General features: G+C 38.8%; 2 protein-coding genes across 7 annotated transcripts in view; both read left to right on the top strand.

The window, feature by feature from the left end:
• The window catches only part of LOC136239927 (DNA ligase 1-like), a 10,410-nt gene extending 9,255 nt beyond the window's left edge, over window positions 1–1,155 (top strand). Inside the window, exon 9 of the mRNA XM_066030671.1 lies at window positions 1,039–1,155. Within this exon, the coding sequence (XP_065886743.1) occupies window positions 1,039–1,155 (117 nt within the window). The remainder of the gene's footprint in view (window positions 1–1,038) is intronic.
• On the top strand, window positions 716–16,805 carry LOC136240936 (DNA ligase 1-like). 6 transcript variants are annotated; one of them, XM_066032032.1, is made up of 9 exons: window positions 719–1,240; window positions 1,969–2,124; window positions 2,173–2,237; window positions 4,734–4,814; window positions 5,950–6,045; window positions 7,185–7,274; window positions 8,004–8,039; window positions 9,598–9,776; window positions 16,002–16,213. In XM_066032032.1, the coding sequence occupies exons 1-9, from the start codon at window positions 1,180–1,182 to the stop codon at window positions 16,072–16,074; spliced, it is 837 nt and encodes a 278-aa protein (XP_065888104.1). In that variant the 5' UTR covers window positions 719–1,179; the 3' UTR covers window positions 16,075–16,213. The 6 variants fall into 6 exon arrangements, with proteins under 6 accessions (XP_065888101.1, XP_065888099.1, XP_065888104.1 ...); XM_066032031.1 differs by having other exon boundaries at window positions 727–1,240; window positions 9,598–9,964; window positions 16,002–16,063; XM_066032027.1 differs by lacking the exon at window positions 16,002–16,213 and having other exon boundaries at window positions 717–1,240; window positions 5,953–6,045; window positions 9,598–10,911.
• The last annotated feature ends 573 nt before the right edge of the window (window positions 16,806–17,378 follow it).

Here is a 17,378-nt window from a genome sequence, read left to right as displayed (position 1 = left end):
TTAATAGGTAATGCTGTAATGTTGTTAGCCATGTAATTGGTTTAATAGCTTAAGTCTATAATGACTTCCTACATGTGATCACCACAGAATGGGAAATTCTAGTAGAAAAACTTATGAACTACATAATTGACGAAAGTTTGGTACAGTAGGATGTCGCAGCTTATTAAATTTGCTTCACTAATTAATGGCTTAAGCTTGTATTATCTACACGTTGAATGTTAATGTAATTTTTACAGAATTTATATTATTTAAATTAATTCAGCATACAAGAAGTTCAGTACACTTAAAAAAACAGCCATAATTAAAGTTATATATTTACCTATAGTAAGATTATAATTATATATGTGACCGGATTTGCCAAAACTAGGCTTCCACAAACATCCAATTTGCCTACTTTATCCACTTGTAACTTGACCAGTCAGTATGCTATTCATCTACAATTTTCACACAATTCTATCATTAAATTATGCAACAACAGGTCAAAATGTGAAAGTGATAGCATATTCTTACATTGAGTTATGGTCCTTTAACGTTGCAAATCTGGATATGTGTGTGGAAGCCTGGTTTTGTTTAATCCGGTCACATATATACATGCATACACACATACATACGTACGTACGTATGTACGTACGTACGTACATACCTACATACAGTACAGCTCAAAGGTAACGTCGCGGGTACAACACCCGCGAGTAACATGTGTGTCGTGTCTCGGAGTCATTCTATTGCAATGTACTGTACAATACCCGCAGTTGATCGCGTGGGTCATCACCATCCACGCGAGCGTCACGCGAGGGTCAACCAGCACTTAATGCCGCTTCACTAAATCACGAAAACTACATAGTTATGCATAGCTACGTACCTGTAGTACGTGTCATCGGGTTAAATTCTTCAGTATCACTGTCAGTAGCAGCTAGCACCTGAGTCCCGGCAGTATCTCTAGGCATCAACCCTGATAATCTATGCTGCGGTGTACCCACGCAACTGATGCGGCATGTGGTGCTTCATTATTGTATAGGTGTGTTCTTACAACACTAGCTTACTGTCAAGCCTACTGTATCTACGACTAAGCAGTTTACCATTATACGCGAAACGTTACCTGAGCCGACGCGAAGAATATACGGAGACTGTACCCTAGGAGTGCGTATCAAATAAGACTTCACTGTCACGTGAGTGACCATGTGTACCGAAATGGAGACCGTGACTAAGTCGTCAAGAAGAGGCGAAGCAGGAGCAATGGGTATGTTGTGGTTGTTGTTTAGGTTTTTGGTACGTACGTAGTGATTATTTTTCTTGCAATTTCGATAGCGGTACACGTGCTGGTCTAAAACTTCAGCAGCCAGGCCGCATGGACTATTGTCGTTTATGAATTCACAAAGACAAGTTTTAAACAAGGCGCGCACTCACAACGCTTTGAAGGCTGAAAGTGCTGGTTTCCCGCTGAAATTGCTTTCCGAAAATATGTATGTATCAGTATGTATGTGCTTGGGTTTGCACCAAAACTTTTGTATGCTAAAACCAGCTAATCACAGACACTTTCCACGCTGGCGCCTACTGATTGGAGATTATAAGTGCCGCGCTACAGGGGTTTGGAATAGAGGAGGTAGGAAACAATTTAGCTCCATTAAACTGAATTATGTAAATGGTTGGTATTTGGTAAAACATGTGGTTGGGGAAGGCACTAGAAGAATTGCGAGAAGTTGTAGACTGCACCTTCATACAATTTTGTTTTTTTTTCTCATTGTATACAACTACGAACAATGTCTGTTGTACATACAAGTAGTTTTACTCAGGTACTTAGCAAAGTACTTGCAAAGTTGACTGGTGACAGAACTGTTTTCTTTTTTTTAATTTTGGAAGGTTTTTGTATATTCATGTTTGTCAAGTTTTCTCATTGTATACAACTACGAACAATGTCTGCTGTACGGTTGTTTGTGCACGTCAGCAAAATTGTTGATATATTTGTAGGATCTGATCAGCATTGTCTTGTGGATTTCGAAGAGGAGGATTGTGTCGGAGTAGTCCCAAAATCCAGTGTATTGAACAACAAGGATCTAACAGTGGGAGTGAAACGGACTGTGAAATGTAATGGAGGCAAATACAAGGCGATTATTTTAGCTATTGGTATGCTTCAATCTGTTCCACTAATACTAAATATGTACATAACTTTAGGAAGTAAAAGTGAGATGCAGCAAAAAGAAAAAGAAATTACAGAAAGTGATGAAGAGGAAGAGTTGGTAAGTATTGCGTTAGTGCTGAGTGATACATTCAGACCAAGGTATTTAGTGTGAGGGATGCAGATTCACCCTATGTTACAAATATTAAAGAAGCAATTACAAGTAAATTGTACACAAACTGCTTTATAGTAAAACTTACTTGCTTGGAATTTAATACCTGCTCTCTGTGACCTAGCTTCAAAATACAGGCTGAATTTTGCATGCAAAGTTTTGTTCATGTGGGTCCAGAAAGACAAATATACGAACAACACACACACGCACACACTTTTGGAAATCCATTTCAGAAAACCAGGTGCACACCCACAGTAGGGATCCACACAAGTATATAGGTAATTTCCTGTTTCATCACTTTTATTTTTATGATCCCGTATCATATTTTTTTTCTTGTACTTGTTAAAATATAAACTTTATTCATATCTCTGTGCATGGAATGTTAGAAGAAAAAACATTTTGGACTATAACCAATACACTAGTATCTTCTTTCTTGACTGTTTTATAGTTTGTCTATACTAGAGATATACCGATAGATATCGTATCGGTGGCCGATATGGAGATTTTTGCCAATATCGGTTGGGCCCGATATAGCCACCAAAACTGATACGATATGCCGATATAAAACTGGATTGTCTTTGCCATGATTGAGCTACATTATAGCCTCTGTTGTACAACAAACAAGGCTAGGGAAATGGTAGTTTTTTACTTGCAAATATGCACAACGCTATGAGAAGCCATAGAATTATGTGCACATGCGGACGCTTATTGTTATCAACCATACAACAAGCAAACATAGTGGTGAGTCTTAAAAAGCAACCATGGGATGAACAAACTACAAATACAACTTAAAACAACCAGCCATCTTTTCAACCTATTAAAACACAGAGTAATGGTGACTAATCTTGGAGGGAGCATGCATTAAAATATTTTGTGGGTGCCTTACTGTCTGGGTTGTTAATTGAGGCCACACCACCACAGGCAACCAAGCAATGCCAGTGATTGGACAGTGGAATGGACTACTGGAATGGTGGAATACTGGAATGGTGGAATACTGGAATGGTGGAATACTGGAATGGTGGAATGAAAATTTTTAAAGTCCAATAACATTTTTTACATCCAAATAAGTACGTCCCTCTCCCTTGAGTTAATAAATAGGATTTCTCTTGAAGCCAGCTCTTTTTGCACACTTCATAGACAAACTTAATCTTGCCTGTATTGTCAGGAAACAGCTTTATTACAATCCTAAGACTTCTGGTGATTACTTGTCCACAAACTTAAAATTTATAACTCTATCATACTTACACGTATTCTTTAACAGTTGTCTTAATGATAGTTCTGCAATGTGGCACTGCCACAAAGAACTATTTATTTTCTGGCGTAATTGTGAATAGTAGCAAGTGACATAATTGTGGATTAGTAAATGCTTACAAGATACAGTGCATGTACTTTTACAATGCATTAGCTAGTCTCATACCCAGACCCCACCCACTGTGTTCAGTATGGTCTGGTGACATTTGTAGAAATTTTCCCATTTTTCTTTTCTGGCCAATCAGACACTCCAATTCAGCTACAACGTGATATAATAAGTTTGATTGTCTAAACAATATAGGGAAAGGCCCAAAAATGAGCGTGAGTCACCAGACCCTACTCAACGTAATGGTGAGGGTCTGGGCATGAGACAAGTAATCAGCTAGCTAACTTTTTATCATTGATTTCCCATTTGGGAACAGGGTTAAGTCATTAATTGGTATTCCAATGTCGTGCTATTGTGCATGTTCACAATAGACTTTAAAGTACATTACATTGGAAACTATATTAAATTTGTCTATGGTGAGCTAAAGATCTGAATCCTACTTATTTGCTTACTTTAAGGGGGGAGGGTTGTACTTAATTTGGTGTAAAAACCGATATTGGACTTTCAAAAATTTCATTCCACCATTCCAGTATTCCACCATTCCAGTAGTCCATTCCACTGTTTATACACTCCCCCAGTGATTGTAAGCACTGTGAACTGCTGTCTAATAATAGATAGCTAGGACATGAAATTAGAATGTTCAGTTCCCTGTTTAGTTTCCTCCAATGGCTACACTAGATTATATCGGTATATCGGATCGGTATCGGCGTTTAGACTCAGGATATCGGTTTAAATTCTCCAGGCCAAACTTTAGTGCTGTTCTTACTTTTCATCCCCATACTGAAGGGGCACCCTCTTCTAACTTGAACAAATTTGTCATTCCCGATAGCTTAGGAAGCCAACTACATTGTTTATTGACTGTTTGACAAACACAAAGCCTACGTATTTGGAAAGGCTTTCACAGTGTCAGCACCAACTCATTTCACCTGTATTTCTAACTAGCACGAATTTAGCTGGCCTTTGGCTGGCTGTGGGCATGCACCTGCTGAATGTTTATGAAGACACAGTTACATTTCATACTAATTTCATTTACAATTATCCTGGCTATATTGTTAAAGAATGCTATACATTTTTACATCGTATTATAGAATCTTGACGAAGAGACAAGTAGTGGACCAGGAAGTGTGAAAAGGAAGCAGTGCCAGTCAGGAAAGAGCAAGCAATCGAAGGTATGTACACATACTATACTCCTACCTAGGAACTTGTCAGTAGGAGATGCGATGACTCAGTGCTAAAATTTTGATACCATTCACACTGTACAGCAGTACTGTATGTTAGGGATCGTAGATGGAATCAAGCCCAAAACTGTCTTCAGAGCAGCCAAAAATGCTTCGTAGGTTATGAAGTCAAAAAAGATTTATTTAACAGAAGTTTCTACGACTGAATGACTAACCAACTACTGCTACTAACTGAAATCTTCAGACAAATGTAACCCAACAATGGCTAATACTACAGGCTTGATTTTCTTCACTGCTAAACATTGCTTTAGCCCTTAGTATATTGCAGTACATACAATGCATTATGGACTTACCTTTGTTCTCCTTCGAGTCTGTTGCGTCCCATTTCTTTTTACTGGCAGGATGAGGTGTTGATTGACGGTATTGTATTGATGTGGCTTCCTAGTGAATCATCTGTATGTCCATACTGTCTGGCAGAGGCACCTCACACTATTTTTTGCTTGCACGCTATGTAACGTGGTGGAAATAGCTGAACATGGTACTGATGAAAGCCGGAATGGAACGGAACGGAACCAATAGGAGGCATGCGCCAAGTTAAAAATCGTTTTAAACAGATTGTGCACTGTTTCCAACTTTCACACAATATAGAATTGTGCTAGAATTAGTTCGCTTCTGCTATAGACATGCTAGAAAACATTTGCTCGACAGCTCCATTTAGCGCCCACTGCAACATTGCTATGTGCAAGTGATTAAGGGGTGTTGTAGCCATTTCATCATGAGTCGTCATCTCTTACTGTGAGGAAAACGGCTGCCATCCACTTAATTGTCAAGTTATCCAATCACTTCTACTTGCATGTAGCAATGTTGGTGCAGTACGTGATAGATACATACATTAATTTCTGGTGAAGCCCCATTTGCCGAAGTTTTTTTTTTTTGCCGATTCAGAAATAAAGAGTTTTCATCAAACTTTTTACTGCCGAAGTTTTTTACTATACAGTTGCATCTTTATAGGTGTCCTATAGACCTTCAGCACTTTTACTATAAACTCTTAATTTTTTTTATTATTTTTTTGCGAACATCAATGCGTCATGTTTTGCACTGTACCAGTTACCATCTTTTATTTTAGAAGCTGAAAGAGGGAAAAGCAAAAACAAAAAAGGGCAAAGAAAATGAGAAGTTGATCAAGAATGATGGTGCCAAGAAAAAACAGAGAAAACTCAAGGTACAGTGTATGCTCTTCAGTAGTCTTCATTAAAATATTCCTACATACAGTGTAACAGTGGTCTTAAGTCTAGATAAGTCTTACAACTTGCTTTGGTAGTACCACTAATTTAGGACAGTTTGCCAAGCCTATGCAAATGCTAATTTTGCATCCCTGAAATGTGTTGCGTTTATTGCTTAAAACGGCAATTTTCTGGTGACATTTTAACACAATAATTGTAAACAGAGTGATGGTACTGTAATAGTACATTTGTACAGTTTTATTAGCAAGTTAGAAGTTACATCATCTTTTGGCTGCAGAAAAGATCAGCAGCTTTAGCCACACATTAGCAGCTGATACATCCTTGTAAGGCTGTCATGATTGCATCATTAACAAGAAGTTGTAGTAAACAAGCCTGCTTAGCTAATTACTGGGCAGCAGTGGCTACATTACCCAGTGCTAAGTGCTGTTGCCTTATCTTTGAGGCTGTTTACAGTGTATATTATTCTAAATCGCATGGGTGAAACAATTACAAAACCTGATTTTAACTAAGTTAGACACCAAGGCTAAGGAAACTAAGCGATTTAGTAATCCTGAGGCAGTAGCATCTCGAGAGCAGCGAGGGTGCTACTAAGGGCCTGAGGGGTTACTAAATTGCTGGCTTACTTGTGGTACTATAACAACTTGTAGTGTCCCAAACTACACTGAAGCATTAAATAGTGTGATATGAAGAGCTTCATGTTTACTTTAAAACTTTCAGCTGCTAGACTGGTTGTATGGCCTTGTTAAAAAGTATTGATAGACATTCAAAATTTGAATGATTACCCGTGACTATATATACCGTAACCTTAAATAGCCTGTCTATGCATACGCACAGCTGCTTAATAAATCCAAGTCATTGTAGCAAGTTGCAAGAAAGTAAGAATTGTTGACATATTATGCTTGTTGCTTTATTTGGTTTCGGCACTTGTATGGCTGGGTCTACTGCCCCTGTGATAGTTTGCGTCATTACCCCAAAGGCATAATTCCTTGTCATGCCAATTCCATGGTTTACAAAATCTTGGTGACTTACACTCTTTATGCTTAAATTCATTACTTTATTGTGTGCCTCTTACTATATTTGATATCATTGTTATTACATCATGATAAATATATTGTAGGATAAGAACAGCTCTTTTTCGATGGAACTTGGTAGTCCACCTCGTGATAGTAAAGCTGCACATGACTCGACAAGTCCATTATGGGAGAAGGTATGATTTTGTAATTGCTATATTATATTCTCATAACACTTACTGTATAGTAGAGATGGTGCTTTCTTGTCCGTCAACATCGCAAACACTATCTTCACTTTTCCTTCTATAGTAGTGTCTTCTAAAGACCTCAGGTCCTTATATAAAGTTTTTCAAAGTTGTATTTTTTTTATCATACAGTACGATAGTACTGTATATTGGGATCGTGAAGGTTTTCACATTTTCACAAAAAAAAAGGATTGGCCAGAAACTAGCCTCAAATTACCTTCACAGTGCCTTGGCAGTATTAGTAAAGTATAACCAAGCCCAAAAGTGCCTTCAGTGTAACTTAAATGCTTCCAATAAGTTGTTGCATTTTTTTAAAAAAGATTCTATTGTGGAATTTTACTGACTAAGTGATTGATGCCTTTGGATAATTGTAACTCAATAGCGGATATACCGTATAACAGGAATGATCTGTGGAAAAGATGTGCGAATTGTACAATTTTGATGCATTCGCAAATGTTTTCTTGCAAATTTTTTCCTACAATTAAAAACTTTTTTTCATGGAATGCAATAAATTGCGAACATTTTCTTGTGAATGAGGAAACAGTAGATCATTCACAAATATTTTCTTCCACTGATCATTCCTGTTATACAGTATAGCAACTAAAGAAAATATAGTTTATAATTTTGTTGGCACCACCATATATGTACATGCATACATTACGTACATTGTGTATCTTACAGGATTTTCATGAGGAGATATATGAACAATACTCTCAGGTACTGTATGTGTCTTGTTCAATGACCTTCACAATATTTGAAAGCTGTCTTTTGTAGTTTTTAAAATGGTTCTCTGGTAATACAAGGCTGTATGTTTATGTATACAAGTGTAAAAGTTGATAATTTCAGGTTGATAGCTAAAACTGATATGACTAATTAGGACCCACCTCATCAAAGGAAAGGGTGTAGGATTTCATTTCTTTTATCCAGACGCATGTTGCATGTTACACTGAGTAGTAAACGAAGTATAGTAGGAGAAGCCCATCTGCAATTAATCCAGTCGTTGCAAAGAGCTAATGCCGAGCCGGGTTAGCGGTAGCCAGTTTCTATGACGACACAGCAATGTAAGAACACGTGTGTCGGAAGAAGCAGATTGTGTGGATTTATATGATGGAAACAAGTTGTGCATGCTTTCAGTGGCACCACAGTATTACGAAGAACAGGTACAGTTTCAAATATGGACACACCCACATTACACGTAGCACAAAACAATGTTTCTACAAGGAAGCTTACCCATATATGTCAGTCCATCCATACTGTAGGTTAATAGAGGACGAAAACTGCTTTGAACACTAGAAACAGATGGACACTAAACAGAATTTTCCATGATATTTCTGGACTTCTCCATTCATCATAATAAATATGCATACAACGTTAGATTGTACCTCCCATACTCGAATTCTTTTAGGCATGCCTATAATGAATCGAGTGGTTAACCACATGTTGGCCTGGGTGATTGATTGCCCACTGCAAGCTATCAGCCTGAATATGCTGTTGCAAACCAATGATCGAAAGTGAGATTTGTGATGCTTGAGGTTGTTCTACTAGCAAATCTCCAAAACTTGTGCATGGAAAATATTGTGAGGCTGTTTCTGGTCAATATTTTTTGTGAAAATGTGCAAAATGCCATGATTCCTATTATTTGACCGAATTTAGAAATCAACCATATGGGCGCTTTTGACATCCTAAATATATATTGATCAAGTACGTGTATATCTACTTGTTGATGATTGTAAGCTATTCTCAGTGCCTTAAATTACAAGAAAATTCTTGAAATGTTTTTTTAAATTGTACCGTCGTCTTAATAGTATCTCACTGAATATCAAAATTTGATTATTTCACACACTCCCATATGGGTGATTTTCCAAAATTCAGTCACATATAGAGTACTACTGTACTGTTTGATAAATGCCATACCTGTACTGACTGTTAAATTTTAATTTTTTGTTGCCCAGTAAAGTTATTTCATTAGTTGGTACAAACAAGAAATTATGTAATAATCACCTAGACAATTTTTTTTATTCCATACATTGTTATAAATTCCAAAATAATATAAGCTAAGTGCTGCAAGTTTTGAATATGCATAACATCAACTTGTTTTCACCAAATGCAGTATATCAAATCTTCTTTGCAGATTTACTGTCTTTGAAAAAGTTTATGTTATGGTTTGTCATCGAACAAAATAATGATGTGTATGTTTATACATTTGCCAAGACGTAAATTGTATTTATTTGCTATAGAAACTGTTTCAGCTATAAATGCTCTTGTTTCTTTGCAGATCAGGACATCTCTTTCCTCCATTAACTCCACTGTAAACAAAATCGAACTGCAGATTAAGGACAGAATTATAGGCAGTACTACATCCACTGAAACTGTCCTTCAAGCAACATGCAAAGCAGACCACAAGATGACACCCTTTCCAACAACGCCATCATCAGGGTTGCCATTTACGCCAAGGTCTGAGTTAACGCCCTTTCAGATAACACCTAGGTCTGAGATGACGCCCTATCACCTATCACCCAGGTCTGAGGTTGACTATGAGACAACACCTAGAAGAGACCCTTACATAAAGCCCTCTCGTCCAGAAATGTCAACACCAAAACGATTGAGTATTACCCACATGCCAGATACTCGTATGCCACCAGGTACTCATATGCCACCAGATACTCGTATGCCACCAGATACTCGTATGCCACCAGATACTCGTATGCCACCAGATACTCGTATGCCACCAGATACTCGTATGCCACCAGATACTCGTATGCCACCAGATACTCGTATGCCACCAGATACTCGTATGCCACCAGATACTCGTATGCCACCAGGTACTCGTATGCCACCAGGTACTCGTATGCCACCAGATACTCGTATGCCACCAGATACTCGTATGCCACCAGATACTCGTATGCCACCAGATACTCGTATGCCAGATTACTTTCAACTACCACCACAACCAGCACCAACATACTACCAATCGTACCATGAACCACCATATCACACAGGCTATTGCCAACCACTGCATTATCAGCAGCCACCCCAATTCTATACTACTCCGTCTGATTCATCAGCCCATCTTTCCACTTCATCATCAGCTGGGTACCAGCAGCTTGACAATAATCATTATGATGATACAGAACTCAAGTTTACTCCGCGGCACTTAAAAATGATTAAAGCCCGGAGTTCCTCCAGGGGTAATTTTTGTGTGAATTTGGTTAGAGATCTTATTGGTGAAGAAGTAATGGTAACTTCAAACATGAATGGACACAAAAAAGATAAGCTAGATCCGAAGAAGATTGAATTAGTGAAAAAGTGGGCCTTCGAGTACATCCCATTTGATAAAGACAACGAAACAAGTGAAGAACTAAGCTGGAGAAAGTGCCATATTGCTATTGACGAAGCATGCAGGCGCTTAAATAGGCCAAAAAAATGAAACCACACCTTTAGAGACATAATAGCATTTGATTTGACAATTGATTACTGTGCTTGTCATGATGTATGTAGCATACATGTGATTGATGTAGCATTTCATTTACTGTAATTTATTTAGGATTTAATTTACTGTGTTAATTACAATCATGATAATTATTTCATAATAGCATTTTGATATAGTACGATTAGGTGTCATTTTCTGCCTGTTGACCATGTCAATAACCTGATGGCTCCCCATTAACCTCAATGACTTTTACCATCACTTTCTGGATGTGTGCAATGTAGTCACTGCAAACTTGGGATGTCATCTTCCTCCAGAATGTACGAATTCCGTTCTTCAAATCATCTAAATTCTGAGGTTTATACTCTTTTCTTAAAAACTGCTTCATCGATCCCCAGACATTTTCTATTGGGTTTAAGTCTGGGCTTTCAGCAGGGGTCTTCCACCAGTTGATCTTCATTTTTGCAAAAAACTCTTTAGTAAAGCCACTGGTATGTTTAGGGTCATTGTCCTGTTGGAATCTATGACGCCTCCCAAATTTTTCATTGATTAAGGGGAGTAAGCCAGATTCCAAAATTTTACAGTATCTATGGGCATTCATAATTCCGGAAAAAAGAACCACTTGTGATGCACCTCTGGATGAAATGGCTGCCCAGACATGTATTTTGGCTGGATGCTTAGGTTTAGGCTTCAACTTCCTTGGCTGGCCTAGTCGTCTAAATGCAAGTTTTCCATGCTTGTCTAAAGCTACTGAACATTCATCACTGAAAATCACGTTCTCAAAATAATCATTATCCCTGATGCACTTCCAGCACCACTCCAACCTTTTAGCTTTGTTCGCCTCTCTAATTTGCTGGCAGTACCTTGGCTTTGTAGCAACCCATCCCAATCGCTTCCTGTACCGTTTTATTGTAGAAACACTAATATCTCTCAACTCTGGCCACTTCGCAGTCAGTTTTTTCTTTAGTTGGTATGCTGTCAGTTCATCATTATCAGCCATTTCATCATCAATAAACTTCTCTTGCTCAGGTGTCAATCTGCTGGATCTATGATTTCGGTGTAAATCCTTAACAGTTCCAGTAGTTAGATATTTTGCTATCAAGCGTTGAAGAGACCTGCACATTATGTACCAATCATCTATAACTCCCAGTAAGATACAGAAGTACAAAAAGAAATCAATATACTGTCACAATTTGTGACCAGACAGGGCATGTGGGCACAAAATTTGCTTACCTTTTCAAACGTTCATGACTCATAACTGTAATGCATCATGCAATTTTGGGCCTAATTTAACCTTTATATAAAATACAGAGTGTACAATGTAAATATTTGAGATGTGACCTGTTGTTTGACAGGGTGCAGTTTGTGCCCGCATGCCCTGTTTTTGTATACCCGTCACATTTATATAGCCACTGAAAAGAAATCCTTAACAACTGCAGGCCAGGTAGCACCCACCCCTACCTCTCACACAAAGGGCACACACTGCCACAATAATAGGAATCAACTGTGACTCAGTAGTAGAGTGTTACATATTTCTTCTCTTGTATTGGAAGTTGGTAAATACGTGCATACACACATGTTCAGTCATACCGAGGTATTGACAAAGCCACAATACAGTGAAACCTCATTAATGGGGCCACCTATGGGACCCAAGATAAGTGTCCCTATTACTGAAAACCTCATTATTGCAGCCACAGAAGCAACTGGCCTTATTATTAAGGGTTTTCAACGAATTAACACCTATAGCTAATGTTTGAATGTTTCAGCCATAACGTAGTTGAGGGTATTAATGCATTCAAACAGGTAAATAGTATAATACTCTATGGATCATGACTTAGCAGAGCCGGCCTTAAGGGTAGGCAGCCGCCTAGGGCCCCGAGTAAAAGGGGGCCCCAAAACTCTGAAACCAGGGGCCCCAGCTCCCAATATACAAATTCAATGCATAACACTCACTTACTGTATATACACAACTTGTCTTGGTAATTCAGAGGCCATTCGCAATGCTAGCAGCATGGATCACGTGACTTCAACATCAGCTAGCTCATGATAGTACTTAGTATTACGTGTCAGTAGCGACGTAAAGTGTGAGCCTAAGTATGAAAGTCTGCAGTCTTCGAAAGCTACCTTTGATAATTTGGACAAGAAATGTACGTAGGTTTACAGAGTAGCTAATGATCTCCTCTGCGAGTGGGCTAATCTGTATTTTTTCCAGGCGTGGGTGACAGTGGTCGATACCATGCACTTCCTCTGGGGGCCCACCCAGGTTTCATTTAAAACCTTTCTGAATATGTCAGCTCTAAAATGGAAGTGAATCATGGATGACATTGTCTGACCACTACATTAGTTGGAATTGTATCGAAAGGTAAAACAGTGGCTTGCAATTTGGGTACAGACACTTTACAAAAACTTGCAATTTAAATCCGTAAAGCGTATTCCGTAAAGCGTGATTTGTGAAAACCATTTCGATAGCCGGATTATCCACAGGTTCATTTAATAACACAATGCTACAATTACTTTCTATCCTTGCCTCTTGTAGGCGCCCTGTACAACAATTATGACCTAGCGCTCAGCAGGCTCTAGCTAACAATTATTTAATGGTCACGTGAGCACACAGATACGGACAAATGGTGACTAAAAACTGGATTACCAAGTCATGTCAATATGTGTTCCCTGCTGTGAAAAAGCAACTGTATAGCCACAAAAAGGGCATGTAAAATTACCAAAGTTTACATTTCACCAAAATAAATTTATTGCGGTTGGCAAAGTATTAGAAAGCTGCCGTAAAGTGAGCTGTAAATGCATTTTGGGTCTAATGTAAAGAGAAACCATGAGGAGTGGCCTTTAAATAGGACAAACTGAAAATATAGCGGCAGATGCCACACATTTGAAGGTATGTTTGTAAAATTCTTTGTTCAGCCCGTACTGGAGGTACAAATGATAGAAGAACTTTATTCAGCAGTGTGTAGCTATGCTGCTTCTTACCGAATATTGACTTTTATTCCTTCCTCTCTCAGTCTTTCATGAATGAGGGGTATCTTCATTCCAGCATCGAACAGAGTTACAACTCGACTCCTCGTGGGTACAGACAATCGTCCCATGGTGCTGAATGCGAGGCTCAATATAATAATGCGAAAATATTAGCATAGACTCGAGCGCATAGGGGGCGTCTATTTGTGATTAATACGCCAGGTATCAGTGCACAATGTGCGCCTCAGAAAAAAAAGGTACTAATTAAAGCACACCTGTTAAGTGGCGTGTTCGGATCATCTGCTGCTCTTTGTGATGTTTGAGGAAACCCAGGAAGAAGATCAATGCACACTATTGCCGAAGAAAGATGGTACATCAAAAGTATGTCAAAGCTCTGGATAACAGAATGGATTTTTGTGTCATCAGCAAACATTCTTGCATTTATTACTCTCGATAATGTCCCAAATGACTGTTTGTCGTTGTCACTTAATAGCATTAATGATTCTGGAGAAGAATCAAGTTTACCAGTTGGGCAGTGGAGGATTTGCACAGATGTCCTTAAGTGTATTTATTCAGTAAATAATCTCTTACTTCAGGTCTTGTAGGTGTACAGTGTATTTTATGTTTCGTATCTTGTAGCTGCACATTGTGTTGTGTTGTATACCGGCAACCTGCTGTGTTGTATACTGGCGACCTGTCTCGGGTCTTGTAGGTGTACATTGTGATGTGTAGGTGTACATTGTGTTGTGTTGTATACTGGCAACCTGTCTAGGTCTTGTAGGTATACATTGTGTTGTGTTGTATACCGGCGACCTGTCTCGGGTCTTGTAGGTGTGATGTGTTGTATACCGGCGACCTGTCTTGGGTCTTGTAGGTGTACATTGTGATGAGTTGTATGCCGGCGACCTGTCTCGGGTCTTGTAGGTGTACATTGTGATGTGTTGTATACCGGCGACCTGTCTTGGGTCTTGTAGGTGTACATTGTGTTGTGTAGGTGTACATTGTGTTGTGTAGGTGTACATTGTGTTGTGTTGTATACTGGCAACCTGTCTAGGTCTTGTAGGTATACATTGTGTTGTGTTGTTTACCAGTGACCTGTCTTGGGTCTTGTAGGTGTACATTGTGATGTGTTGTATACCGGCGACCTGTCTCGGGTCTTGTAGGTGTACATTGTGATGAGTTGTATGCCGGCGACCTGTCTCGGGTCTTGTAGGTGTACATTGTGATGTGTTGTATACCGGCGACCTGTCTTGGGTCTTGTAGGTGTACATTGTGTTGTGTAGGTGTACATTGTGTTGTGTAGGTGTACATTGTGTTGTGTTGTATACTGGCAACCTGTCTAGGTCTTGTAGGTATACATTGTGTTGTGTTGTTTACCGGTGACCTGTCTTGGGTCTTGTAGGTGTACATTGTGATGTGTTGTATACCGGCGACCTGTCTCGGGTCTTGTAGGTGTACATTGTGATGTGTAGGTGTACATTGTGTTGTGTTGTATACTGGCAACCTGTCTAGGTCTTGTAGGTATACATTGTGTTGTGTTGTATACCGGCTACCTGTCTCGGGTCTTGTAGGTGTACATTGTGTTGTGTTGTATACCGGCGACCTGTCTCGGGTCTTGTAGGTGTACATTGTGATGTGTTGTATACCGGCGACCTGTCTCGGGTCTTGTAGGTGTACATTGTGTTGTGTAGGTGTACATTGTGTTGTGTTGTATACTGGCAACCTGTCTAGGTCTTGTAGGTATACATTGTGTTGTGTTGTTTACCGGTGACCTGTCTCGGGTCTTGTAGGTGTACATTGTGTTGTGTTGTATACCGGCGACCTGTCTCGGGTCTTGTAGGTGTACATTGTGATGTGTTGTATACCGGCGACCTGTCTCGGGTCTTGTAGGTGTACATTGTGTTGTGTAGGTGTACATTGTGTTGTGTTGTATACTGGCAACCTGTCTAGGTCTTGTAGGTATACATTGTGTTGTGTTGTTTACCGGTGACCTGTCTCGGGTCTTGTAGGTGTACATTGTGTTGTGTTGTATTGTATACCGGCGACCTGTCTCGGGTCTTGTAGGTGTACATTGTGTTGTGTTGTATACTGGCAACCTGTCTAGGTGTTGTAGGTGTACATTGTGTTGTGTTGTATACTGGTGCTGTGACCTTTCTCAGGTCTTGTAGATGTACATTGTGTTGTGTTGTACATTGTGTTGTGTTGTACACTGGTGACCTTTAATTAACTATATTACAGTACATGCATAGCTAATATCTTTTAACCTTATTACTTGCCCTTTTTAGGCAAGAACACCAAAGGGAATTGACTCAATTAGGAGAAAAAGAAAGAGGTATAGACGGAAAAAGAAAGATTTAAAGAGAATAGTATGTACTTCTAACCAAGCTGTGGATGAAATGCAGGCGAGGAATGAGAGAAGTGATTTATATGGAGAGTTCATTGACTCAGAAGCTTTGCTTCCTCCACCAGATGAATCAGAAATACACCTCCCTCATTACATTAATTTGATGGATGAAATTCATCTTAAGGCCAGGATGATAGAGTTGCAATCACAGCAAGAAAAAGCAAAGGGAATAGCTCAGCACTATCGTGATCAGTGCTCACAATTAAAGACTAAACTTGTAGAAAAAGAGGCTGAGATTGTGCAGATTAAAGTGGATGCTGCGCATGCTAAAAATCGTATACGTCAGTTTTGGCAAAATTGTGTTATTGAAGGACAGTCCCGCAGTGGTAGAATTTTAAGAAGTGGTTTGAACATGAACAACAGGAGAGTGCTATGAACAATTATATGAAGAAATTGTCTTATAGTAAGTTGTAGCCTGCATGCTTGTATATTTTTGAAGGGTACAGGGACATTTTGCCATTTGGAAAATTAGGTAACTATGTGGAGAGTATTAAATAGATTTGAGTTTTAGAATTGTTTGTTCATTATTAACACCTCCCAAATAAACTATTCAATTTTACAAAATAAAGCTTGTCTTTTTTTTCTTTTCATTATTGTAATGCTTACTGCATGGGTAGACATTGTGTTGCCTTGCATATTTACAATGATGTATTTTACTGAACATTATTACAATTCATTTGTTCTTCCTGAAATAAATATTTAAAAATTTTTTTTTGTGTATGTGAAAGGCTAATTGTGCATATACATGTGCAGGGATGTTAACATACCCATGTTGTCATGGCCCCAGTGATATTTTATGTTTTCTTGTGGCTAGCATTTTATACATTTTGTGACCAACATGGTGAACATTAAGTTCAGTGGTGGACCCAATATTGTTATTTGTGCTGGACCTGACACGAGTTCTTGTTATGGTGCATTTATTATATGGTGGACCCAGTGTTAGTGATGGGTGATACCACCAATACAATACAATTTTAGGTGAGTATCGATACTCAAAGGGTTGATACCAATACAGCCTGCAGGTAGATGATCAACTAGTAAAGTTTCACAGTTAATGGGAGCTGGATACCATACATCAATTAAATTTGGCGAAACTAATATTTGGCGATTAGCTAAAAATTTGCAGTTGGCGAAATTTTAATTTGACGAAATGTTTACTGCAACATAAATGTGCACGAAGCTCGATGATACTGTAGCTACATGTTAAAGACGATCGAAGCACGCTGAACTATCCTAATGTTGAAATCAGTATCGATTT

The sequence above is a fragment of the Dysidea avara genome, chromosome 12, assembly GCF_963678975.1.
Source record: "Dysidea avara chromosome 12, odDysAvar1.4, whole genome shotgun sequence".
NCBI classification, from domain to species: Eukaryota; Metazoa; Porifera; class Demospongiae; order Dictyoceratida; family Dysideidae; genus Dysidea; species Dysidea avara.
The sequence above is the reverse complement of the archived record's forward strand: the minus strand, read 5'-3'. Positions and strand labels throughout refer to the sequence as shown.